Genomic DNA, 25,686 nt, shown 5'->3' with positions numbered 1-25,686 from the left:
TGAAAATGATCAGGGGTGCCCAAACTTTTGCATACCACTGTACACTTACTGAGCACTTTATCAGATACACCTACCTTGTTTCTACCCTCTTTGTCCATTTTATCAGCTCCACTTACTGTATAACTGCACTTTATAGTTCTACAGTTACAGACTGTAGTCCATCTGTTTCTCTAATACTTTGTTACCCCGTTACCCTGTTCTTCAGTGGTGAGGACTTCCACAGGACCACCACAGAGCAGGTATTATTTAGGTGGTGGATGATTTGCAGCACTGCAGTGACATTGACGTGGTGGTAGTGTGTTGGTGTGTGTTGTGCTGGTACAAGTGGATCAGACACAGCAGTGCTACTGGAATTTTTAAACACTGTCCACTCATTGTCCACTCTATTAGACACTCCTACCTTGTTGGTCCACCTTGTAGAAGTGAAGTCAGAGACGATAGCTCATCTACTGCTGTAGAGTGTTGGTCATCCTCTAGTCCTTCATCACACAGGATGCTATAGGCTGGATATGTTCAGTTGCTGGACTATTCTTAAACACTGTGTGTTTAAAAACTCCAGCAGCTCTGGCTGATCCACTCATACCAGCACAACACACACTAACAAAACACCACTACTTCAGTGTCACTGCAATACTGAGAATGATCCACCATCCAAATAAACTTGCTCTCTGGTGGTCCTGTGTGGGTCCTGACCATTGAAGAACAGGGTAAAGGAGGTATAACAAAACTCACGTTTAAAGACCCTCAATATAAATACCAAAGTTCTTAACCAGTTAAAGGCTGTTCTGTAGATTAAGCCAAGAACCATTTAGCAACTATTCATATATGGAAAGGGACGTCTTGAGATGATGCTACATGGCTAACGCAGCGTTTCTCAGCCCAGCAGTCCACCTGCTCCACAGTACAGTGTTTTCCTGCTGGAGCACATCTGATTAACTCCATAATGTCTCGGTCATTAGCTACTGAGGTGGCAGAGCAGCAGAGAAACAGGTAAAACTCTTTACCTGGACTGGAGCTGGAGAAACACTGCAGCTTCTGCAGATCCTGCTACTCATCACAAGAACAGCGTAGCAGAGCCTGAACCACCCAGGCAGACCAGTAAATACATTTCATTTCTACAGCTTTGATAAAGATCTGGTACATTTTTACACATTTCTTATGTTTCTATAGGTTTGTTAGAAATGTACGAATTCAGTAATAAACCCTATTTTGAAATGTTATAGACATTCTCCAATAAATTAACCCACTGTGGGCAATTATTAGCACAAAACTAGTGATTTAAATATTAGTCTCATTTCTCAGTCATTCTGTGAACAGCGCAGTATGTACAGTGTGATTTACAGCTTGCTGAAGACTTTAAAAATGCAGAACTGAAAAACTATTTGGGACTCAGCTTTGAAATTCTGCAAGATTTCATGAGTTCACAATGAATAATTAATAAACACATGTCTGCACTTGAGTTATGGTTTAATTAAACATGGCTAGATTCAAAGTGATTTGTTGTTGTTATCGAGCACTCAAGTGGCATAATAGCCTAAAATTAACCCATGTCACATTTTTTCCAGTATAAGCAAAAAGATACTCTATCAAAATAAAGAACGTAATTGATTGACAAAACTCAGATAAGAATGATAAAATTATTATCTTTACTGTTTTGTCATCATATTTTACTAAATAAATCTAGATGGCATGTACAGAAAGAAAAGATTCAATAAAACATGTGCTATGTTAAACAGCAAACTTCCCCTAGCTCAGAAGTATGTACAAGAAGTAAAAATAAATACAAAAGTACAACAAGTACAAGTAAGATAAATACAAGTACAACTGCTGAAGTACCTCCAAAGTGCTTTCAGTGTGCAGACATTAGCTAATCCAAGAGGGTGTGGCTTGGTCCAAGGAGTCATGGTACCAGTTGTTTCAGGCTGATGGTAGGGTTCATGTGTAGCACAGACCCCATGAAGGCATTGACCCCCGTTGTCATCAACAAGGCACTGTGCAAGCTGGTGGTTGTTCCATACTGCTGTGAGGTGTGTGCTCATGGCATGGGTTGGGTCCACCAACCCATTCCATGATCCTGTGTGCACAAATACCATGGAGCTATAGGTGGCTATTCAGACAGCTCAACGTCCCTCTGGAATTCTGGAATTGATGCCACATTGAGTTGCTGCACTTCTTTGGGCTAGAGGGGGTCCTACATGATACTAATTCCTGTCCTGTGACTTTTGGCATGTCAATGTAAGTACCAGTTTGTTTTGCTCAAGCGAAAGCTTTAGTTGTTAAGACATATACAGTCATTTATCTCAGTGTTCAGAAGTGACAGGTTCAGATGACAGCATCTATAGGATAAAACAAATGGTTGTTAATTTCTAGGTTTGATTGGAAATGATTATAACATATGAAAGCTAAATTTTGCAAAACTAACGTTGAAAACGGACTGAAATATTAAATTTACAAAGATTTTATGCATGTGTACTGAACCTCACTACAACCTCAAAAATGCAGAACTAAAAATTAGGTTTGAAATGAAATTTTGGATTTGCATTTGCATGATTGCATAAATTTATAACACATAATGAATAAACATGTGTAAGAACATTTGAGCTATGGTTTAATAAGTCTCCACTGGATTTTTGTTGTTTTGTTGATGTTACCAAACATTCCAGTGGCATAAAGGCCTAAAATCTATACATTTTCCCACAATAAACAATAAAGATACCGTGTCAAATTTTTCATCTTAGCATGAATTGAGCAGAAGTTGCTGCTTAAATTTTTTTCCACAAAAGTCCATGATGTGACCTTCTAGCCCCAAGATGAGTTTGTGTGGAATATCCCTAACATGCAGGGATTCAAAGGATTCTAAAATAATTTGTGTTATTAACAGGAGTAAATACCTCCTGAAATAAGACACTTTCCAAACATCAACCCATCACTGCATATTCCAGTTTGCTTGCTTACCCCGAGTTCTGCAGCGCCACCATATTGCAAACCCAGTTCCAGCAGCCAAGAAGCCAATACAGGCAAGAGACGTCCAAACAGCGATTCCAGTGTGTTTCTCTCCAACTGCACAATAAAACATGTCTGAGTTTCTGACTTTTACACAGGTTGTGAGTCATTACTATACAAACATAAGTAGAATTACTGAAAAGGTTTCACTGTTTCATCATTACAGTCAAAGAGTCAACAGGTTACATGGACTGTTTGACTTTTTTGTCAGTATTTCTTTTATTAGAATGAGAGATTCCACTGCCTATGCATATAAGCACAGATATACATGGATATAGAAAGTATATATATATATATATATATATATATATATATATATATATATATATATATATATATATAAAATTAACAGGGCAATTCCAAACTAGCTTTATTCAACATTTGAGGTGTAAACAAAGCCATTCAGCTTGGTTTGGTGTAAAATAGGTCTTTTCAGAGATACTGGCTCAAATTTCTTTACAGCAGTAGTGATAGGGATTGTGTGTATGTAATGATGATGATGGTAAAGGTGTGGAAAATATATTTTTAAATAAGTTTTCTTTTTGAACTGTTTTGCTTTACAGCACCCTGCATGTAACCTCTCTGCCATGAATGTATGTTTAAAATTAGATTCTAGACTAAAATCTCAGAACTATTATACAATGTCTCAGACACCAGGCAACATATTCATAACTTCATGTCCAAAATTAATAAAATAAAACTTTCTTTGAGGGAGCTTTGAGGAGTATTATACCAATGATTTCCAACGTTCTTAGTGGAAAGCCTAGTTCCAACTACAATTTGCCAATTTACCTGCTCCAGCTAATCAACCTATTCCCAAGTCCCTGATTGGCTGGATCAGATGTATTGGAGTTAAGTAAGGGGTGGAGCAGCTTACTGGATACAGGTTGGAACTAAATTATACAGGAAAGCAGCTCTCCAGTACCAGGGCTGGAGACCACTGCATTAAACTCCACCACTGTGACTCAGTAAGTTTCTCTAGAACAAAGCATTTCACATCAAACCAAGCTCTCTGAAAGTAAGTCACACATTTTCACATTAATAACTTTGTGTAGGTCTTTACAATTAATTATGCAGAAACTATTAAATTTTTGCTTTAAAATGATGAAATTAAATAACACATATTTCATGATGTGCAGGAGTCATCCTACCCCAGACTGTGGTGATGTTGTGCTCTACGCTGCTATGAAGCACGACACAGCTGTAGGTGTGTTTCCCTACATCCTCCTCTGAAACGGTCACACTCTTTCTGGTCTGGTATGTGCCGTCCTCGTTGGGCAGCACATCAGTGACCCCTTCATCCACAGGATGCAGATCTGGACCGAGCCAGTCGACCTGAACGGCCCTGGGGTAAAACCCTGTCACGTGACACGTGACTGTGATGGAGCCAGCCTTCTGTTTCTCAAAGATCCTGACTTCTGGAACTGGATAATAACAAGAGGCTGTTAAGACTTCTAAATAAAAATTAAACAATTACATCCAAACTGGTAACTTTTATTCCTTGTTTCTAATGGCATTGTGAGAACTGTTATACAATCAAGTCTGTGGTAACACTTTATATGAATTTCACATTTGTAAGCATCTACAAACAGATTTGTAACATGTTACAATGCATTCATAAGGCATCATAAACATGGCTATACTGCATTACACATTATAGCCATGCTTATTATGCATTATGAATTGTTAAGATAATGCATTATAAGTACTGTTCATTACAAATTATAGGTACTAAAGCCTCCTCCTGTGTTAAGAGTGAGGCTTCAAGTTGATGTACGTTTATTGCCAAAAGTATTCGCTCGTCTGCCTTCACACGTATATGAGCTTGAGTGAGATCCCATTCTTAATCCATAGGGTTTAATATGATGTCGGCCCACCCTTTGCAGCTATAACAGCTTCAACTCTTCTGGGAAGGCTTTCCACAAGGGTTAGGAGTGTGTCTATGGGAATTTTTGACCGTTCTTCCAGAAGCACATTTGTGAGGTCAGACACTGATGTTGAATGAGAAGGCCTGGCTCACAGTCTCCGCTCTAATTCATCCCAGAGGTGTTCTATGGGGTTGAAGTCAGGACTCTGTGCAGGCCAATCAAGTTCTTCTACAGCAAACTCGCTCATCCACGTCTTTATGGTCCTTGCTTTATGCACTGGTGCGCAGTCATGTTGGAAAAGGAAGGAGCCATCCGCAAACTGTTCCCACAAAGTTGGGAGCCTGAAATTGTCCAAAATCTCTTGGTATGCTTAAGCATTAAGAATTTCTTACACTGGAAGTAAGGGGCCGAGCCCAACTCCTGAAAATCGTTCTCCTGGCAACCGCCAAACCCAGACTCATCCATCGGATTGCCAGACGGAGAAGCGTGATTCGTCACTCCAGAGAACACATCTCCACTGTTCTAGAGTTCACTGGCAGCATCCTATCACGGTACCACACTGGAATTCACTGAGCTCCTGAGAGCGACCCATTCTTTCACTAATGTCTGTAGAAGCAGTCTGCAGGCCTAGGGGCTCGGCTTTATACACCTGTGGCCATGAAAATGATTGGAACACCTGAATTCAATGATTTGGATGGGTGAGTGAAAACTTTTGGCAAGCACATTAACACACAAAGCACATTACAGATTTCAAATGTCAGATTTTACTAGTGGTGCCATCAGTGTTTTACCCAATGTGGGAAAGTCAATGTACACCACCGTTAGCTTGGTACTAACCTAACACTGCATATCCAATAGAACACTAGCAGAAATTAACATTACTGTAGTGTAGTGTTACAGAGGGAAGGTTCCTAGTGCTTTACGTTAGAACCAGTGAGGGAACAAATTACAATGACAGCGCTCTACTATCTTGCCTCTCCCTCTCCAGGCCTTCAGTCCAGAGTGACTTCACACTCTGTGTGATGTCAGAGAGCCCGTCAGGGGAGGGGCTGATGGGTACTTGGTTTGCTGTGATGTAATATAGTGTTTAAAGTGAGACGCTGGGTAAGAAAAGCACATTGTAGCAGTGATTCTGATGGGACAGTCTGTTTGGAGCATCTGAATATTCAGGACTTTAGCCCCAAAGATGCAGCCCAAACAGCACCAGTGCCCAGAAATAAAATACTGGAAATGTCACAGCGTAAAAACAGCTCTCCAAACTGGGACTGATTTCTTTGGCACTGACATCTTATTAACATTAATTATAATGCATTATATTAACAAGTCATAATGTATAATAAACATGGCTATAAGGTGTAATTAATTTTTTATAATCAAACGTGACATTCATAGAAAGTGTTACCAAGTGCTGTAGTAGATAGTGATGACAGAATTGTACTTATTTGACTAAAATGTAAAATCAGAGTAGCACATACTAATGTTACAGTTAAAATTTACAGAAATGATCAAAATGATAAGCTAGATTGGGCCACCAAATTTAATATAAGATTTATACTTGGAAAAGTTGGTCCAAAGTTCTGAATTTGTCACTTTAAGACTAAAGAAATAAAGCTCTGAACAATGAATTCAAAAAGGAAGAAGTAAATAACACATCTGACCTTTTTGAATCTGGAGTCCTGGGGCTTTCTTAAATATATCCAGTCGTTTTAGACACATTGTTTTGTAGTAGGTTGCTACCTCTTCTATAATGGCATGCTCTCTTTCCCTCAGATTCTTATACTTGACAGCCTGAGGAACAGCAGCTACAAATGTCTTCCTGTTGATGTCAAAACTTATGAAGTCCTCGCCATTGAATGCATGGGTCAGCTGAGCCTCATGAGTCCCGTTTGGGTACCGAAGACAGCAGCCAGAAGCTTGGTATATATTACGATCAGACAACAAACCTAAATTGGATAAATGAGAACAAGTTTTACATTTTTAAACATTCTGAAACAAAGAGGTTAAAAGCACATAATGCTGAACTCACAGTTTTGGCTCTAATTAGCAGTAGATAACTAGCAGGTGATTATTTTACTTTATGTTACTCTTATACCCATGTGTCAAACACTAGGTCCATGGGGCCGGATCAGACTTGCCACACAATCCTATGCAGCCTGCAAAACTATTTTAATTTTCTACTAGTATTAGCCTGTTTCACAATGTGCTGCACTACAGTCCCCAGCATGCACTGCAACATAATGTGTGTTCCGACTCTCCTACCCCAACAATAGTCTATGGGACAGCGGTTAAACCTCAATTCTATGCAATTCCTCAATTCATTTCACAAAAAATCAGCTGCAGTTTAAATAATATAAACACTTAACATTAGCTCAGCAATTGAGGCCAAGTCTTAATGAACATGCAACAAAGAAAGTATTTCCAGTGTCCATGCAATATTTCAGAGCTTACTAAAAGTGTCTGTATTTCACTGAAGAAGTTTCTGTGTATTTTTAATAAACAGTGGCTAGTTCAGGTTACAGCACAACATTAATGAAAATGAAATAAAAACTAGTTTTTCTTTGGCCCACAAACTTGAGATTTTTTTGCTGGTTGAGTTTGACACCCTTGCTCTTATACATTTAATGTTCTTATAAAATCTTCACACTGTGTGCACCATGGGTAGCGGAACAGTGAAAGCAATTTTTAAAAATATACTTTTGTTTTTGATTAACAGGTCTTCAACTGGAGTCAGGAAAGCTTAATAACTTCAAGGAACAACAGAACAACAATTCAGATGCTTAAAGAAAATAGGGATACAATTTTAGGGATACAAGTTTGTTTGACAGGCATTAGGCATTGTAAAAATAAATTTGTGATATTTTTACAAAATAATTCACTACTGGTAGTCAGAAATAAACAGTGGTGGACAATAAAGAAGTACAGACACTGACAAGCTTTCAGAATTGAAGAAAATGCAATAATGTTGTGCAGGACTTTTTAAATCAGCTACCCAACATGAGTTTGGCTGGGGAGAGAAATTTTACTCATTTACTCATTAAAGACACAAAAAGAGAAATGTTTGTTACAATATGTTATTTTTTAATGGAGCGCTTCTGTTTTTGCTTGAGTGTTATTTTACCAAGAGAATCTGAATGTTCCGTCAAGTACTGGATTTGTGTACTTTGACCACAGGAAACGAACAGTCTGGCGGAGAAAAGCTCAGAAAAAACACTGCACTACAAAGGCAACTGCACTGTAAAAAATGAGATGTCAGCTCAACTCAAAATCATATAGTAACTGATTACATGGCTGTTTTTGAGTTGACTCAATTTGAGGACACACAAATCAAATTTCTTAGTTGAGTCAGATGTTCTCTGAATGCTTTTAGTACTACATCTCATTTGTGTAAATAAAATGAACTTGTTTTTTTATACTCAACTTCCTCACCAGCCAAGACTCTCTCCATCACACCATCCTGTGAGACATTGAGAACACACTCATGGATGGCTATGGCATCGCTGGGGCTCAAACTCACAACCTCCTGTTGGGTAGACGGCTCAGTCCACTGCACCGCTCAGGAACACATTAAACAACTTTGATTTTGTGTCTACAACTGTTTAATACACTGGAGAAAATTTGTTGTTTTGACTTTGAAGCGTGGCATCATCTCATGTGGTGGAGCTGCGTAATAATTCATTCTAACATCAGGAGGTTGTGAGTTTGAATCCCAGCAATACCACAGTGGTCCATTATTAGGAAACCCAATAGGAAAATATGCCAGATGGGATTGTGTGATAGCTAGTGGGGAAACTGAGTTTAAAAAAAAAACACATTCAGTTTAGTTCATCTAACCGAGATGCAGAACTAGAAATAGTAGCTTGGGTAATTTTTGACTCAACTAAGACCTTTGAGTTATGTGAAGTCACACAGGTGTCAAGTTGACTCAACCCAAGAAAAGCCATGTAATCAGTTACTAAATCATTTTAAGTTGAACTGACCTCATTTTTACAGTGTGATGGAAAAAGCATGATGTTGATTCTCATTTTATTGAAGGAGATTATGATCCATGGTTTTTACTTCTGTTTTGTTTATAGCAAATAGAAAAATACACATTACCTGTCTGGTTGAACTGCTCAATAGCAGACTGCAGTCCAAGGTGAAAAACATGCTCGTTGTGGTCTGACAATATCTGAACAGTTCTCCAGTGTTCTCGTCCTGTGGTACTGTTGATCCACTCAGGACAGGGCATTTTACGCCTTAATGGCTGGCTGTCATAGTAGTATATGATAACATCATTCAGAACTACCCTTTCTGTAAAATCAAGCAAGTCGAATCCTTTCGAGTAAGTCCAGTGGACACAGTGCTTATAGTAAATATCTGCAAAATAAGACAATTAAGCTGAAGTTGAGTTAGAATGAATTAATTATACCTCTATTCTGCTAAAACTCACATCTCGTTCAAACAACTTCGGTCAGCTGAGGCAGGGATACTGCAAACTATTAGAATCACTTACAGCTCAGTTTGTAGAAGATAATTTTCTCATTGTAGGGACCCTTTTTTGCAGTGCAGAATGGGCTTTGTTGCGACCGCAGTATGCGCCCACAAAGTGCCTGAATTTAACATACAGCTTATAGTGCAAACTGAGCCATCAACAGAGAGACATAAGAAAATTCCAGAAAATGACATTTGTGAAATGTGGACTCTTCTATGAATGCCATTTATTCCCATTAAACACAAAGCAGGAACCACAGAACGGTTATTTTTGGGCAGCTGTGGCCAACAAGAATTTGTGTTTTTCATGAGATCAGTTGCTTCACAACTCTTTTGAAAGACTTAATTTGTTTTAATTGTTTTGTTGTTATAATTTTATATTGTTTATATAAATGATTTAGTGGTTATTTTCTTTATTAAGGCTATTCATTAATTTGCGGGATTTCTCTCCATGCATGCTTCGTCTTTCTCGTGCCTGCATTGTGCTGGTTACCCGCCTGCTCCCTCGCACAGTACTGAAAATTAGTCTTGCACTGCAAGATACTGTAGCGCGTCAGGCGAATGCAGACCTCTACTTTAGGGCTGCTGTATTCACTAGTCATGAGTCACAAGTAGAGTTTTTTTACTTATTTACAAAGAAGGTACAATTATATTTGCTAAGATGTATGGCTTTTTAAAAGCATTGTTGTAGCTTAACAAATAACCTTATGCGGGGATACTACACAAAAAATGTACAATAATAATAATAATAATAATGAAAGATTTCATACTTGGAGTTATTTATTTGCATTTATGTATTTATTAATCATTTATTTGCAACTTTAAACTGAAATAGTATTCCTGGTTTTGTTTTATACCCATTTTAAATGTCAGCTCGGCCCAGTTATACATTAGCATTCATTAGGTAGCTAGGTATATAAGAGATAGCAAAAAAGGGTTTCTGTAAAGTAACAAAAAGGGTTCTTTTGCTTATAACAATGGTAGCTGATCTTTTATGGATAGTTAACTGATTACAAATTGCCACCATGATGCTCAGTGAACTCGATGTTACCTGCCCAAATGTCGGCAGCTCGATCGTGACGTCATTGAAATACTATCTATAACTGTTCAAAAGCGGTCAAAAATATAACAGCAGTGTTAAAATGTTTTGTACTGTACACACATTCTGTTCAGGAAATTAATGCATTGCTCTATGTAAAAATGTTTACGCATTTACAAACTACGATTCTGCTCAAATGCTCCATATCAACCCACTCGTTTTGGTCTCCATCTGGAGTGCGGTGATTACTGAGTGGCAGTTCTCCTCTCTACATGTTCTCTAAAAGTACTCTGGTGAAGAGTAAACAGATAATACAACCCGTTTCCAAAAAAGTTGGGACTGCTGTACAAAATGTAAATCAAAACAGAATACAATGATAGGCATATCATTTAAACCCTATATTTTGTGACAATAGTACAAAGACAACAAATGAAATGTTGAAACTGAGAAATCTTATTCTTTTTTAAAAATATATGCCCATTTTAAATTTGATGCCAGCAATACTTTCCATAAAAGTTGGGACGGGGTAACAAAAGACTGGTGAAGTTGTGTAATGCTAAAAATAAATAATTAATAAATAAATAACTGGTGCAACATCTTACAACTAATTAGGATTATTGGCAACAGGTCAGTAACAAGATTGAGTATAAAGAGTATAAAGAACTCTGATGAAAGGCTGAGTCTTACAGAAGTAAAGATGAGAAGGGGTTCACCACTCTGTAAAAGACTGTGTAGGCAAATAGTGCAACAATTCAAGTAACATTTCTTTAATATTTTACATTGAGAACTCATCATCTATGGTCCACAATATCATTAAAAGAGTCAGAGAATTCAGAGAAATCTATGTATGTTAGGGGCAAGGCCGAAAACCAATGTTTTCTGATCGTGATCTCCGGCCCTCAGACGGCACTGCATTAAAAACGTATACCATTCTGCAGTGGAAATCACTGCATGAACTCAGGAACACTTCAGAAAACCACTGTCTGTAAAAACAGTTCATCACTGCACCCAAAAATACAAGGTAAAAAATACAAGGACTCTATCATGCAAAGAAAAAAACATATTAACAGTATCCAGAAATGCCACTGCCTTCTCTGGACCTGAGCTTATTTAAGATGGACTGAGAAAAATTGTTCTGTGGTCCAGTGAATCAAAACTTTCAATTCTTCGTGGAAATCATGGAGAGTATGTCCTCCAGGCTAAAGACCACTCAGCTTATTACCAGTGCCCGGTTCAAAAGCCAGCATCCATGATGGTATAGGGGGACATTAGTGCACATGGCATGGATGACTTGGACATTTATGAAGGCACCATTAATGCTGACATTTTGGAGTAACATATGCTGCCATTCAGATGACATCTTTTTCAGGGAAGGCCCTGCTTATTTCAGCAAGACAATGTCAAACCACATTCTAAGTTTTTAGCGATATTTTATTAATCCCACAAATGGGGAAATTCCACCTCCGCATTTAACCCATCTGTGAAGTGAAACACCACATACACACTAGTGAATAGACACACACACACTAGGGGGCAGTGAGCACACTTGCCCGGAGCGGTGGGCAGCCCTATCCATGGCGCCCAGGGAGCAGTTGGGGGTTAGGTGTCTTGCTCAAGGACACCTCAGTCATGGACTGTCGGCACTGGGGATTGAACCGGCGACCTTCCGGTCCAGGGCCAGTTCCCTAACCTCCAGCCCACGACTGCCCCCTAAAAATGTGTACCATTCCCGGAGGTACTGCAATACCAGGTCGATGCATGGAGTGGACGGAGCAAGCCCCTCTTCCGTCTCCCTGTCCTAAAAATCAATTTAATATGTAGTCCTCATATAGAGGACGTATCAGATACTGCATGTATTCTACATGTATTACAGCGACGTCACACCATTGTAAAAGAGTCCAGGTGCTAAACTGGCCTGCTTGCAGATCAGACGTGTCACCCACTGAAGATGTTTGCTGCATTATGAAGTGAAAAATTTAACAAAGGAGACCCCGAAATGTTAAGCATCTGAAATCCTGTGTCATGCAAGAATGGGAAGCATTTCACTTTCAAAACTACAGCAGTGTCTCCTCAGTTCCCAGCTGCTTACAGAGTGTTGTTAAAAGAAGAGGTGATGAAACACAGTGATAAACAGGCCCCTGTCCCAACTTGGAATGTGTTGCTGACATCAAATTCAAAAAGGGCATGTCAAAACCAATAACATTTCCCAGTTCTACCTTTTAATATGTTGTCTTTGTACTTTTTCTAAAATAAATAAGGGTTTAGGTGATTTTCACATTTTTGCATTCTGTTTTTATGTACATTTTGCATTTATGTATTTTACATTTTGGAAACGTGCGTGCTTGAATGATCTTAGGAGCTATGTTGTCTGGAGCAAAAGCTCCTGGTAGGGTCTCCCATGGCAAACTGGTCCTAGGTGACAGGTCAGACAAAGTGTGATCCATAATAACCCCTATGAAGACACAAAAACTGGACTTGTGTACCCTGCCCGGAACAGGGTTACCGGGGCCCCACCCTGGAGCCAGGCCTGGGGGAGGGGCTCGCCAGCGAGCGTCTGGTGGCCGGGCATTTACTCATGGTGCCCGGCCGGGCCCAGCCCGAAGGAGTTACATGAGTCCCCCCTCCCATCGACCCACCACCAATGGGAGGGGCAGTAGTAGGGGTTCGGTGCGTTGTGGATCGGGCAGTGTCCGAAGGCGTGGGCATTGGCGTTCTGATCCTCGGTTGCTGAAACTGGCTTTTGGAACTTGGAACGTTACCTTACTGGCGGGGAAGGAGCCTGAGTTGGTGCGCGAGGTTGAGAGATACCGGCTAGATATAGTCGGGCTCACCTCAACACACGGCTTGGGCTCTGGGTCCAATCTCCTTGAGAGGGGCTGGACTTTATTCTTTTCTGGAGTTGCCCATGGTGAGAGGCGGCAGGCAGGTGTGGGCTTTCTCATAGCCCCTCGACTCGGTGCCTGTATGTTGGGGTTTTCTCCGGTGGACAAGAGGGTAGCTTCCCTACGCCTTCGGGTTGGGGAACGGGTCCTGACTGTTGTCTGTGCTTATGCACCGAACAGCAGTTCAGAGTACCCAGCCTTCTTAGAGTCCTTGGGAAGGGTGCTTGAAAGTGCTCTTCCTGGAGACTCTATTGTCCTACTGGGGGACTTCAACGCTCACGTGGGCAATGACAGTGAGACCTGGAGGGGTGTGATTGGGAGGAATGGCCTCTCTGATCTGAACCTGAGTGGTGTTCAGTTTTTGGACTTCTGCGCAAACCACAGTTTGTCCATCACGAACACCATGTTTGAACACAAGGATGTCAATAAGTGCACATGGCACTAGGACACCCTAGGCCGCAGTTCAATGATTGACTTTGTAGTCGTGTCATCGGACTTGCGGCCATGTGTTTTGGACACTCGGGTAAAGAGAGGAGCTGAGCTGTCAACTGATCACCACCTGGTGGTGAGTTGGATCAGGTGGTGGGGGAAGATGCCGGTCAGACCAGGCAAGCCCAAACGTATAGTGAGGGTTTGCTGGGAACGTATTGGGGGAGGTGTGGGACATTGACTCAGAATGGGCCATGTTCCGTTCCTCCATTGCTGAAGCGGCTGACTGTAGCTGTGGCCGTAAGGTAGTTGGTGCCTGTCGGGGCGGTAATCCTCGAACCCGGTGGTGGACACCCCAGGTGAGAGATGCCGTCAAGCTGAAGAAGGAGTCCTACCGGGCATGGTTGGCCTGTGGGACACCAGAGGCAGCTGGCAGGTATCGACATGCCAAGCGATCTGCGGCTTCAGTTGTCGCCAAGGCAAAAACCCGTGTATGGGAGGAGTTTGGTGAGGCCTTGGAAAGTGACTTTAAGTCGGCTCCGAAAAGATTCTGGCAATCCGTCAGGCGACTCAGAAGGGGAAAGCTGTGTGCCACTAGCACTGTATATAGTGGAGATGGTGTGCTGCTGACTTCGACTGAAGACGTCATTGGGCGGTGGAAGGAATACTTTGAGGACCTTCTCAATCCCACCGACACGTTCTCCAGTGAGGAGGCTGAGTCTGGGGACATGGGAATAGGCTTGTCCATTACTGAGGCCGAAGTCGCTAAGGTAGTTAAGAAGCTCCTTGGTGGCAAGGCTCCAGGGGTGGATGAGATCCGCCCTGAGTTCCTCAAGGCTCTGGATTTTGTGGGGCTGTCTTGACTGACACGCCTTTTCAACATTGCGTGGACATCGGGGGCGGTGCCACTGGATTGGCAGACTGGGGTGGTGGTGCCTCTTTTTAAAAAAGGGGACCGGAGGGTGTGTTCCAACTACAGGGGAATCACACTCCTCAGCCTCCCTGGCAAGGTCTATGCAGGGGTACTGGAGAAGAGAGACCGGCTTATAGTCGAACCTCGGATCCAGGAGGAACAGTGCGGGTTCCGCCCTGGTCGGGGAACACTGGACCAACTCTTCACCCTCTCCAGGATTCTGGAGGGTTCATGGGAGTTTGCCCAACCAGTCCACATGTGCTTTGTGGATCTGGAGAAGGCATTCGACTGTGTTCCCCGGGGTATTCTGTGGGAGGTGCTTCGGGAGTACGGGGTACATGGCTCTTTGCTACGAGCCATTCAGGCCCTGTACAAACAAAGCTGGAGTTTGGTTCGCATAGCCGGCAGTAAGTCAGACTCGTTCCCAGTGAGAGTTGGACTCCGTCAGGGCTGCCCTTTGTCACCGATTCTATTCATAATTTTTATGGATAGAATTTCTAGGCGCAGTCAAGGGATGGAGGGTGTCCGGTTTGGTAACCTCAGGGTCACATCGCTGCTGTTTGCAGATGATGTGGTCCTATTGGGGACATCAGGCCGCGAACTTCAGCTTTCGCTGGATCGGTTTGCAGCCGAGTGTGAAGCGGCTGGGATGAGAATCAGTACCTCTAAATCCGAGACCATGGTTCTCAGGTGGAAAAGGGTGGAGAGCCCTATCTGGGTCGGAGATAGGCTCTTGCCTCAAGTGGAGGAGTTCAAGTATCTCGGGGTCTTGTTCACGAGTGATGGTACAAGGGAGCGGGAGATTGACAGGCTGATTGGTGCTGGGTCAGCAGTGATGCGGGCTCTTTACCGGTCTGTTGTGGTAAAGAAAGAGCTGAGCCATAAGGCAAGGCTCTCGATTTACCGGTCGATCTATGTTCCCACCCTCACCTATGGTCATGAGCTTTGGGTAATGACCGAAAGAATAAGATCGCGAATACAAGCGGCCGAAATGAGTTTCCTCCGCAGGGTGTCTGGACTCTCCCTTAGAGATAGGGTGAGAAGTTCAGTCATCCGGGAGGGACTCGGAGTAGAGCCGCTGCTTCTTCACGTCGAGAGGAGCCAGCTGAGGTGGTTCGGGCATCTGGTTAGGATGCCTCCTGGATGCCTCCCTAGGGAGGTGTCACAGGCGAGTCCACCTGGGAGGAGACCCCGGGGAAGACCCAGGACACGCTGGCGCAACTATATCGCCCAGCTGGCCTGGGAGCGCCTCAGAATCCCCCTTGGAGAGCTGGTGGAAGTGGCTGGGGAAAGGGAGGTCTGGGCTTCATTGCTTAGGATGCTGCCCCCACGACCCGAACCCCGGAGAAGCGGAAGATAATGGATGGATGGATGGATGGACATTTTGGAAACGGTTGTTTGTTGAATGTGAATAACATCAAAAGGTGACAGGAATGTGGAAATAATCAGCAATCTTTATTTTTGTGATGATCGAATTCTTGTGTCCTGATGTTTGTAGCCTAATCAATCTGTCAACAGAAACTTTAACCTGCATAAGGGGAAACTCTCTAGTCAGATCCTATTTATAGCCGACCCCAATTATTCATGCTAATTAAGTAATTTATTTTTAACATTTTAACTGCTTACACTGAAAGTCAGGTAGACTACAGGCAGAAAACCATAAAGGAATGACATTACATAACAATGTCTAATGTGGCAATGCATGGTTGGTGAAACATACCCTGTTTGAGTCTGTTGAAAGACTCTAGAATGTTCTCCTCCCATTCACATTACTTATTAATATACATTATTAACTCTTTTTCTGAAGTTTTCTGTTTAATGACAACTAAAAACAGTAGAATGTTCATGTTTGTTTACCTTTCCCCGTCAATGTACTGTAGTCCTTAGTAAGTAAGTACGTTTAAGCCAGTAAAAAATCTTTAACATAATTTCAAACTGGCCAACAAAAAGATCTAGTGAAGTCTACTCACCAGTCCAGACTTGCTGAAGATGTAAGAGAAGAATAAAAACAAAAACCTTCTTCATGGCTAGTTCGAAACAAAGCTTAAAACAAGATCACATGACGAAAGGAAAGTGAAAGTATGAAGCAGGAAATCACGCAGTGTTCAGCTGACACACAGTAGAAATAATTAAAATAAATATTTCCATACACTCACAGTGCTGGTGATTTTTGGTCTAAAATGTATTAATATAAAAATTAAAATGATAATAAAAATCTAATCTTGGAAAAGAGGTACAAACTGGGGTGCCCATAAAACCTTTTTTCAAATATCAGACTGCGCTGAATGACTATTGTTTACATCTCAACAACTGAATTATTCAGACATTTTGAAAAATTCTTGGAATTCCTTTTCAAGCAGAATTAGAATAGTGTGGATTTTTCAAGGTCTTTAAAATTTGCATCAAATACTTTGAAGGTCTCAATGAAAATGTAAAAAATAAAAGTATGAAACAAATATCCCAAAACTATGCTTAAAATATGATTAGTGTAGAATTAAAAAAAACCTGAAATACAAACAAATGTCCAGTCTGATTCTCTGGATTCAGCAACCTCTGGTCACACGGAAGCGTCCATCCCAAGTGGCCTCTTTTAAAAGTTTGCATTGTTGCACAGCATAGACTGAAGAGAGAATTAAACAGCCCTGTGATCTTGTAGTCTTTCTCTGGGATGCGGCTTTAAGTTTTTTAATATTCTCCCCTCACATTTGCACCTGCCTTTCACGTCGAGTGAATGTTTTATGATGAATGAAGAGATACATGCACTTGGATGGATTTGAATACATTTACATTTTTATTTTAATACCAAAATCTTATCTTAAAACCTCTAAAAAATAACACACGTCTGGTCTCTACCACCACTTACTAGCAGAGGGAACGTTATTAGTAGTCTGCCAGATCTTTGACAACCGTCATTAGTTTATCTCGCAGAGGTTTGTTCCAGGTAATCCCAGTGTATATGGGATCTTCTTCATGCTTCTAGATAGTTTCATTTTTGAGTCTTGGTTCCTCTCAGTGTTTCTTCATGCTCTTAGTTAGTTTTCCTATGGATTCTTGGTTTCAGTGGTTCTGCTTACTTTTAGTGAGTTTTCGTTTTGAGTCTTGGCTCCCATCAGTGTGTCTTCTGCGTTCTCTTATGGAGTTATTGTATCATCCTCATTACACATAATTAGGGATCTATAAACCTGGGGATTTATAAAGCCCCTGCTGGAATCCTTGTAACAGTCATTCTGTGATTTATTGAAAGGTGCATAACAGACATTAACACATTTTACCTTTAACAACATATATTTAAGCTTTTAACAAATATTAATGAATAAAATAATTGATGCAATACTTAAATGCAACGTTTAAATACAACAAGTGCGATGATTGAATAAAAATAAGCTAAAAATGATAGGTATGCATTTTTATTTCACATACATCATTGGCCCATAAGGCCTTGAGAGCCCTAACAAACCACCCCTCCCCGCCCAGATATTGTAGCATATACTAGCTTTGTGATAAGACAATAAAACATAAGAAAATGATCATAACACTAAAACTGCTTTTTCTAAGGTGCCATTAAGTCAAAGGTTAGAATGTACACAGAAGGAGATTAAAGCAAACTCCAAAGAAAGAAGTTCAGCTCGTTGAATATTCAGTTATATTAAATAATATTAAATATTACATTTCCTCACCAATAGATGGCAGCATTAAACAAGCTGGCAGTACAGTCACCAAAATATCAAATAAACACCATGATATATCAAATAAAGACCATGTAAAAAAAAAAACTCATGAAAATGCCATTAGCAATAGACACAATATAAGAGCCTCATAAAAGCAGTTCCAAGTCTAAAAAATATATATATACAGTACTGACCAAAGGTTTGGACACACCTTCTCATTCAAAGAGTTTTCTTTATTTTCATGACTATGAAAATTGTAGATTCACACTGAAGGCATCAAAACTATGAACTAACACATGTGGAATTATATACTTAACAAAAAAGTGTGAAACAACTGAAAATATGTCTTAACTTCTAGGTTCTTCAAAGTAGCCACCTTTTGCTTTGATTACTGCTTCGCACACTCTTGGCATTCTCTTGATGAGCTTCAAGAGGTAGTCACCTGAAATGGTCTTCCAACAGTCTTGAAGGAGTTCCCAGAGATGCTTAGCACTTGTTGGCCCTTTTGCCTTCACTCTACGGTCCAGCTCACCCCAAACCATCTCGATTGTGGTTCAGGTCTGGTGACTGTGGAGGCCAGGTCATCTGGCGCAGCACCCCATCACTCTCCTTCTTGGTCAAATAGCCCTTACACAGCCTGGAGGTGTGTTTGGGGTCATTGTCCTGTTGAAAAATAAATGATGGTCCAACTAAACGCCAACCGGATGGAATACCATGCCGCTGCAAGATGCTGTGGTAGCCATGCTGGTTCAGTATGCCTTCAATTTTGAATAAATCCCCAACAGTGTCACCAGCAAAGCACCCCCACACCATCACACCTCCTCCTCCATGCTTCACGGTGGGAACCAGGCATGTAGAGTCCATCCGTTCACCTTTTCTGCGTCGCACAATGACACGGTGGTTGGAACCAAAGATCTCAAATTTGGACTCATCAGACCAAAGCACAGATTTCCACTCGTCTAATGTCCATTCCTTGTGTTCTTTAGCCCAAACAAGTCTCTTCTGCCTGTTGCCTGTCCTTAGCAGTGGTTTCCTAGCAGCTATTTTACCATGAAGGCCTGATGCACAGTCTCCTCTTAAAAGTTGTTCTAGAGATGTGTCTGCTGCTAGAACTCTGTGTGGCATTGACCTGGTCTCTAATCTGAGCTGCTGTTAACCTGCGATTTCTGAGGCTGGTGACTCGGATGAACTTATCCTCTGCAGCAGAGGTGACTCTTGGTCTTCCTTTCCTGGGGCGGTCCTCATGTGAGCCAGGTTCTTTGTAGCGCTTGATGGTTTTTGCGACTGCACTTGGGGACACTTTCAAAGTTTTCCCAATTTTTCAGACTGACTGACCTTCATTTCTTAAAGTAATGATGGCCACTTGTTTTTCTTTACTTAGCTGCTTTTTTCTTGCCATAATACAAATTCTAACAGTCTATTCAGTAGGACTATCAGCTGTGCATCCACCTGACTTCTGCACAACACAACTGATGGTCCCAACCCCATTTATAAGGCAAGAAATCCCACTTATTAAACCTGACAGGGCACACCTGTGAAGTGAAAACCATTTCAGGTGACTACCTCTTGAAGCTCAAGAGAATGCCAAGAGTGTGCGAAGCATGAGTTATTGTTATGCAACAGTAACTGCTTAAGGCAGGAAGCTACGAAAAGGTATAAGAAATACAAAGTGTGAATAAGATAAAGGGGAAAAAAGGACAACATAAAGTTCAGTAAGACTTAAAAGATAGAATCTAAATATTTAGGACAGAATGTAACTATTTACAATAGGATGTGCATTGGAATTAAACAGTCTGACTCACTTCACTAGTGGCCTTCAGACAGTGTCGCCTGTGTTGACTGGGTCATGTGCTGCACTGAGGACTGCACTCCACCCTTTTCTGTCAGCTTGTGTGGGTCTCCAGTAGCTTTTTATTTTTGATTCGTCGGATCTGAAATTAGTAATGCTATTTAGAGATCTGAAAAATGTTTGCTAGTCTAAGTTCACTTGATAACTTTACAAGCATATTTCTTTTATTTCCTCTTGTCCAGTAACAGTAACTACTGTGGTTCAGTATTGGTGTATTCCCCAATGATTTTCTCATCATGTCTCATTGATTTAATGTTTCAGAGAAAGACGTTGTTTGCAGGCTTAAACTCAAGGTCAATCTTTAAACACCTGGAACATCTAAATAGAGGTCCGTTAAGGTACCTGTTGAGCCTTGTGTGCAGACCAAGTTAACTGCTGGTACTATAGGGCTTACCTTTTGTGGTATGCATAGATCCACAGAAATGTCAAAGCATCAATCAGCACAGCACTTTCAATTGTTGCCAAATTAACCTGAATGTCATGACAGCCAGTCTGTAAAGTACTTTGGCTCAACCCCACTTCTGATTTTCACCCACACTGTTAGAAATAAAGGTTCTGTGCAGGTACATTTTTCATTCATCAAGGTACAAACAATGTAAAATGTGCCCTCAAAAGGTACAACAGCAGCTTTAAGGTCAAATTGTGAACCTTAAATAAGTTTTTCCAGGTGAAAAATAAGTTTTTGTTTCTTTTCATAACCAAATATTTTAAACAGAACAATAAAACAAAAAGCCTGGAGATGAGATGGGGGGTGTGGAATCAATACAACTTAGAAAATCAATGGATTAGCAAAATAGTTATAATCCCTGCCTAAAGGTCCTGAGATGATTTAATCCTTAATTTTAAGACTCATCACGTCAATACAAGTGAATTTGTTTAGAAGCGGATCTTGACCGCTCCAATTTGATGGGTATATATATCTATATTTACAACAGGTAGTGGTTGAAACCTTCCCCTACTAAAAGTGACCCTCAAATAAGAAAGAACATTACTTCATTTACAGGCTACTAGTGCTGCTCTGTAGGCGACCCTGCCAGTCTGCAGTGATAGCAAAGGATAGCAAAGTTCAGCAGCATCACTGGTTACCTTTAGGGAATCATGTGTTTTCAGAGGGGGGGGGCAATTATTTATTACACCCAACCATAATTCTTCAGTGATATCAAGCTGAAGTCAGCTTTTCACCAACTTCCTGTTTGAGGTTTCCCATTCCATCTATCTTGAATGTGCCAGAATATAAATGCTGCACCATTTAAAGGGAAATTTAGCTAGCTACTGAGACATTAGCATGCTACTGCTAAAGTAAAGGTCCATTATACATTGGAACAATGTTAAACTAAAGTAACACAATGTTTATCATAATTCTTTAATAGAGAAAATACATTTTTTTATTTCATTGCTTGTGCAGCATTCTCACCAGGTTTTACTTTAATTCTCTCAACACTTTGTGTTTGGAGCCTTTGAAAAGCCTTCATTTGGAGGGCTACTTAGCCCAAACACTTTGCCCTTTTTCAAAAAGCTTCATAGTGCCTCAATAGTGTGCTAACTATAGAGGTTTTGAAATTCTAGCAGCAATTCTAGCAGCAATTCTACAGCCAAATAGTGTACTACTTGTTGAGTATGGATGTGGCTGAATTGTTGAAAACAACTATCTTTAATGACTATTTCTTAGCTATATTTTTCACTATTGGGGTGCGCAGGATACAGTATTTAATTTTCTACATAGTGCACTATGTAGGGCGCAGAGAGCCATTTGCATTCAGTCCCAGCACGAGTAGAGGGGCACTGTTGGATTTGCACCATATAAGATTCGCAGTGGTAATTTGGTGACCAAAAATACTTAAAAGGCGAAGGTTTTTCCATCTAGAAAAGGCCTAGTCCTTTATGAGCAAGGACAGGCCAAGGCTTGCCACTTTTTGGAATTGGGTTGGTACAACAGAAGCAACATCATAACACTCAGTCAGTAAACTTTCTCCCCCCTCCAAAACAAACATATCACAACAAGCATAATGAATGTAAGAAAAAGAGAAAAGAGCAGGAGTAACTGTGATCACATCATTTCTATGTCATATTAAAATGCAATTAAACGTCAAGAACTCAAGTAACCTAATCTGAAAGCCCAAAGCACTGAAGTAAAGACATTTTCTGTAAGATTTGTCTCCTACAGTGATTACACACTGATTAGAGATTAAATGAAAGGTTGAATGAAAGATTTTTTTTTTTTCACAATTACACATTGATCACAAAATTGCAAAATCCTGTTGATTTACTCACCATTACACTAAAGCAGCTCCAGAAACCAAATCCAATGATCAACAAGCAAATGCAGGCAAGAGACCAAACAGCAAACCTGCTGCGTTTCTCCACAACTACACAAAATATAATCATATTAACAAATTTTATATCTTGTAGATTTGTATCCACAGATTGGTTTCTTACCAGGAAATAATGGAAGGTTTAAGGCATAAATGTTGCTTTGCAAAACAAACAAGAAGTTTTTAACATGAAAATAATATGAAGCCATCCTACCCCAGACTGTGGTGATGTTGTGCTCTACGCTGCTATGAAGCACTACACAGCTGTAGGTGTGTTTCCCTACATCCTCCTCTGGAACTGTCACACTCTTTCTGGTCTGGTATGTGCCGTCCTCGTTGGGCAGCACATCAGTGACCCCTTCATCCACAGGCTGCAGATCTGGGTCGAGCCAGTCGACCTGAACCGCCCTGGGGTAAAACCCTGTCACGTGACACGTGACTGTGATGGAGCCGGCCTTCTGTTTCTCAAAGATCCTGACTTCTGGAACTGGAACACACTTTAAAATTACTTCATCTTCCATAAGAAAGAAATGAAAAAAGAAACCAATGAAAATTTAAGCCTCACGGTCTGTCGTATTAGTGAATATACACTATATGGCCAAAAATATGTGGACATATATGTGCTTCTTGAACATCACATTCCAAACCAATTAACATTAATACAGAGTTGCCCTCATCCCTTTGTGACTAAGACAGTCTCCACTCTTCTATGAAGGCTTTCCACAAGGTTTAAGGTGATTCTAGAGGAATTTGTGCCCATTCAGTCAAAAAAGCATTTGTGGGAACCAGAAGGCCTGGTGATGACATCAAGACAGAACTTTATACCTTTTCTTCTTTGGACTCTGGGAGCATTACTGAAGACTTGCAAAGGCGTCTGACACAGTGTTTTGTAGAAAGTTATTACTTCATTTAGATCCACTGTATCTCTGTCTCTTAGATGCTTATAAACAACTGCTTGAGGAACAGCAGCAACAAACATTTGCCTCTCAACATCAAGACTTAAGAAGTCCTTTCCATTGAATGAGTGTGTTAGTGATGACTTGTAGGTTCCATCTGGAGAGAGAGAACAGCAGCCACTGGCCTGATATATGTTAAAGTCAGCCAAAGAGCCTAAAACAGTAAAAGACATAGAAGAACATAATTTTAGTGCCAATATCATATGTTATTGCTGTTACTACAGTGAAACTCCTGAAATAATGACATTATTGTCCCATAGTCAAAATGACCTTGACCTCTTTATTGAAAACAATATTTATTTATTATGCCCTTATTCAAAATGCTCACAGCAGTGGGCACAAATGGTTAATTGTGAGGTTCCCGTACCAAGACACTAATATCGAAACTGATATAAGTGACCTGTAGACCATGATCGGAGTATGTTTGCTGGTGTTAAAGCTCCTCAGCCTCCTGAGAAGAGAGAGTCTCTGCCTTGCTTTTTTGTAAACAATCTACATTGTTCTGAAAAGTGAGTCTGTTCTCAATATTGTTCAAAGGTATTTAAAGTGATCGACTTGTCCATGACATGAGGGTTTTGCATTTATAAGACAAAATGCTGACTTCATGTTAGAACTGAACACAATTCACTGTCAGTTGTAATGAATGCACCACTATACTGCTTTACTGCAAATGTATATGCTTTATTTACATGCAATCATAAATGTGAAAAAACAGAAATGCAATGCAATAAGGGTCTGCATTTAACAGTGACACACAGAAAACCTTGCTTTTCAGTAAAAAGTAATAGAATAACAGTAAAGGTAATAGAGGTTTTGCATTCTATATGTCACTATTGAAAAGTAATATCATTTCATTACATGTATTTCCACTGATTACATTTCAATTTTGCATGAATACCTCTCCATAGGGAGATGATTTTTTTAAAATAATACATTATACAGTAATACATAATTAAAAAACTGACATAAAAGTAAAATGACTGTTTTATTTATAATTTTTATTATAAATTTTGATAAACTACCATTAGAATTGCTTCCCCCTTCAGCCTAACCCTATGAATACTAAAACAAAAACAGCTACTATATGAGTAATGTGGATGTTTTCACTATAAAACACAGGTACACTCTTTCAAAATCATTTTTATTTACAACAGGATGAAAGCTGCACTGGCTAGTTATGAGTTATTAGTTATAATAATGACAATTAACTTATATTTGTACACAAACCTGTTTCTCTCCTCCACTGTGTCAGTGCCAACTCAAACAGAGGAACCTCAGAAGGCAGTATTTTGCACAAACATCCATAGTGAATATGACCAGGTGCCTTAAAGCTTTAAAATGCTATCTGAGCAGACAGCTTCTGTTATGTTCACTGTCTTTTAGTAATTAAAAGCGCACATGTTGGACAGTTAAGTACTGAACCAAGTGGAAGAAGTACAGTACCTGTCAGGTTAAACTGCTGAACAGCTGACTGAAAGCCCAGGGAAAACACTTCTCTGTTGTTGTCTGTCCAGAGTTGCATAATTTCCCAGCATTCTTGTCCTGCAGGACTGTTGATCCAGTCAGGACAGGACATTTTAGAATCCATGTTACTGTCATAGTAGGAAATGGTCACATCATTCAGAGAGATCCTCTGTGAATACTCAGGGAGGTTAAAACCATGGGCTGTAATCCAGTGACCACATAAGCTCAGGTCAAGAGCATCTGCAGAAAAAAATTAATTGTAATACATTTTTTTACACTGTAAATACAATTTTTAGATTTCACACATATGGACATTTTTATAAGAGCTGTAAACTTAACTGTAACAGCTAATAAATATGTATGCCCAAATGACATATTGTTGATTTTGAATTACATGTTTATTTCTTTGGCTTCCACAGTTTCCTAAACTGTCATTTCTTAATGCCCCTTTTGACAACAGACAATTGCTTGTTGGAAGTGCCTTAATATCTTTTCATAGCTTTTACTTGCTTTGTAGGCATCAATTAGAACATATCCTAGACCAGCACTCATGAATATGGAGTTTCATTAATACAGGCCCTGACTTCAACAGTTCGTCATATGTTCTATTTCTTAATGACCCTCAGTACAGTGATGATGGTAAGCAGGAAGTGCTTGGACATCTTCATCTGCTTTGTAAGATTCAATTATCTTAATTTTCAGATCCTCAGCCAACTGCGTAGAGGAGCCCACTATTGTTGAGTGTTAGCACCAGACGGCAATCCTTCACCTGCGTAACTCGTTCTTACAGGTCAGTTAAGGTGAGTAAAAGTAGATTTTACAAGCGGAAGGCT

The 25,686-nt window shown here is 40.4% G+C and overlaps 2 protein-coding genes and 1 non-coding gene across 3 annotated transcripts; all 3 read right to left on the bottom strand.

The window, feature by feature from the left end:
- Positions 1–1,450: 1,450 nt before the first annotated feature.
- Positions 1,451–16,659, bottom strand: LOC108441178 (class I histocompatibility antigen, F10 alpha chain-like). The gene is made up of 6 exons (XM_017720557.1): positions 16,575–16,659; positions 8,967–9,227; positions 6,530–6,814; positions 4,155–4,427; positions 2,956–3,060; positions 1,451–2,336 (listed from the first exon to the last, which is right to left on the bottom strand). Exons 1-6 carry the CDS (start codon positions 16,627–16,629, stop codon positions 2,323–2,325), a joined length of 993 nt encoding a protein of 330 aa, XP_017576046.1. The 5' UTR covers positions 16,630–16,659; the 3' UTR covers positions 1,451–2,322.
- LOC119264901 lies at positions 12,094–12,278 on the bottom strand. Its single transcript, XR_005131279.1, has one exon. It is a non-coding gene; the product is annotated as a U2 spliceosomal RNA (small nuclear RNA).
- A 1,968-nt stretch (positions 16,660–18,627) lies between the features above and the next one.
- LOC108441266 (class I histocompatibility antigen, F10 alpha chain-like) lies at positions 18,628–25,405 on the bottom strand. The gene is made up of 6 exons (XM_037543276.1): positions 25,360–25,405; positions 24,833–25,093; positions 23,259–23,543; positions 22,648–22,920; positions 22,393–22,487; positions 18,628–20,203 (listed from the first exon to the last, which is right to left on the bottom strand). The coding sequence occupies exons 1-6, from the start codon at positions 25,403–25,405 to the stop codon at positions 20,156–20,158; spliced, it is 1,008 nt and encodes a 335-aa protein (XP_037399173.1). The 3' UTR covers positions 18,628–20,155.
- Positions 25,406–25,686: the final 281 nt, after the last annotated feature.

The sequence above is a fragment of the Pygocentrus nattereri genome, chromosome 12 (genome assembly GCF_015220715.1).
Source record: "Pygocentrus nattereri isolate fPygNat1 chromosome 12, fPygNat1.pri, whole genome shotgun sequence".
Lineage (NCBI taxonomy): Eukaryota > Metazoa > Chordata > Actinopteri > Characiformes > Serrasalmidae > Pygocentrus > Pygocentrus nattereri.
The sequence above is the reverse complement of the archived record's forward strand: the minus strand, read 5'-3'. Positions and strand labels throughout refer to the sequence as shown.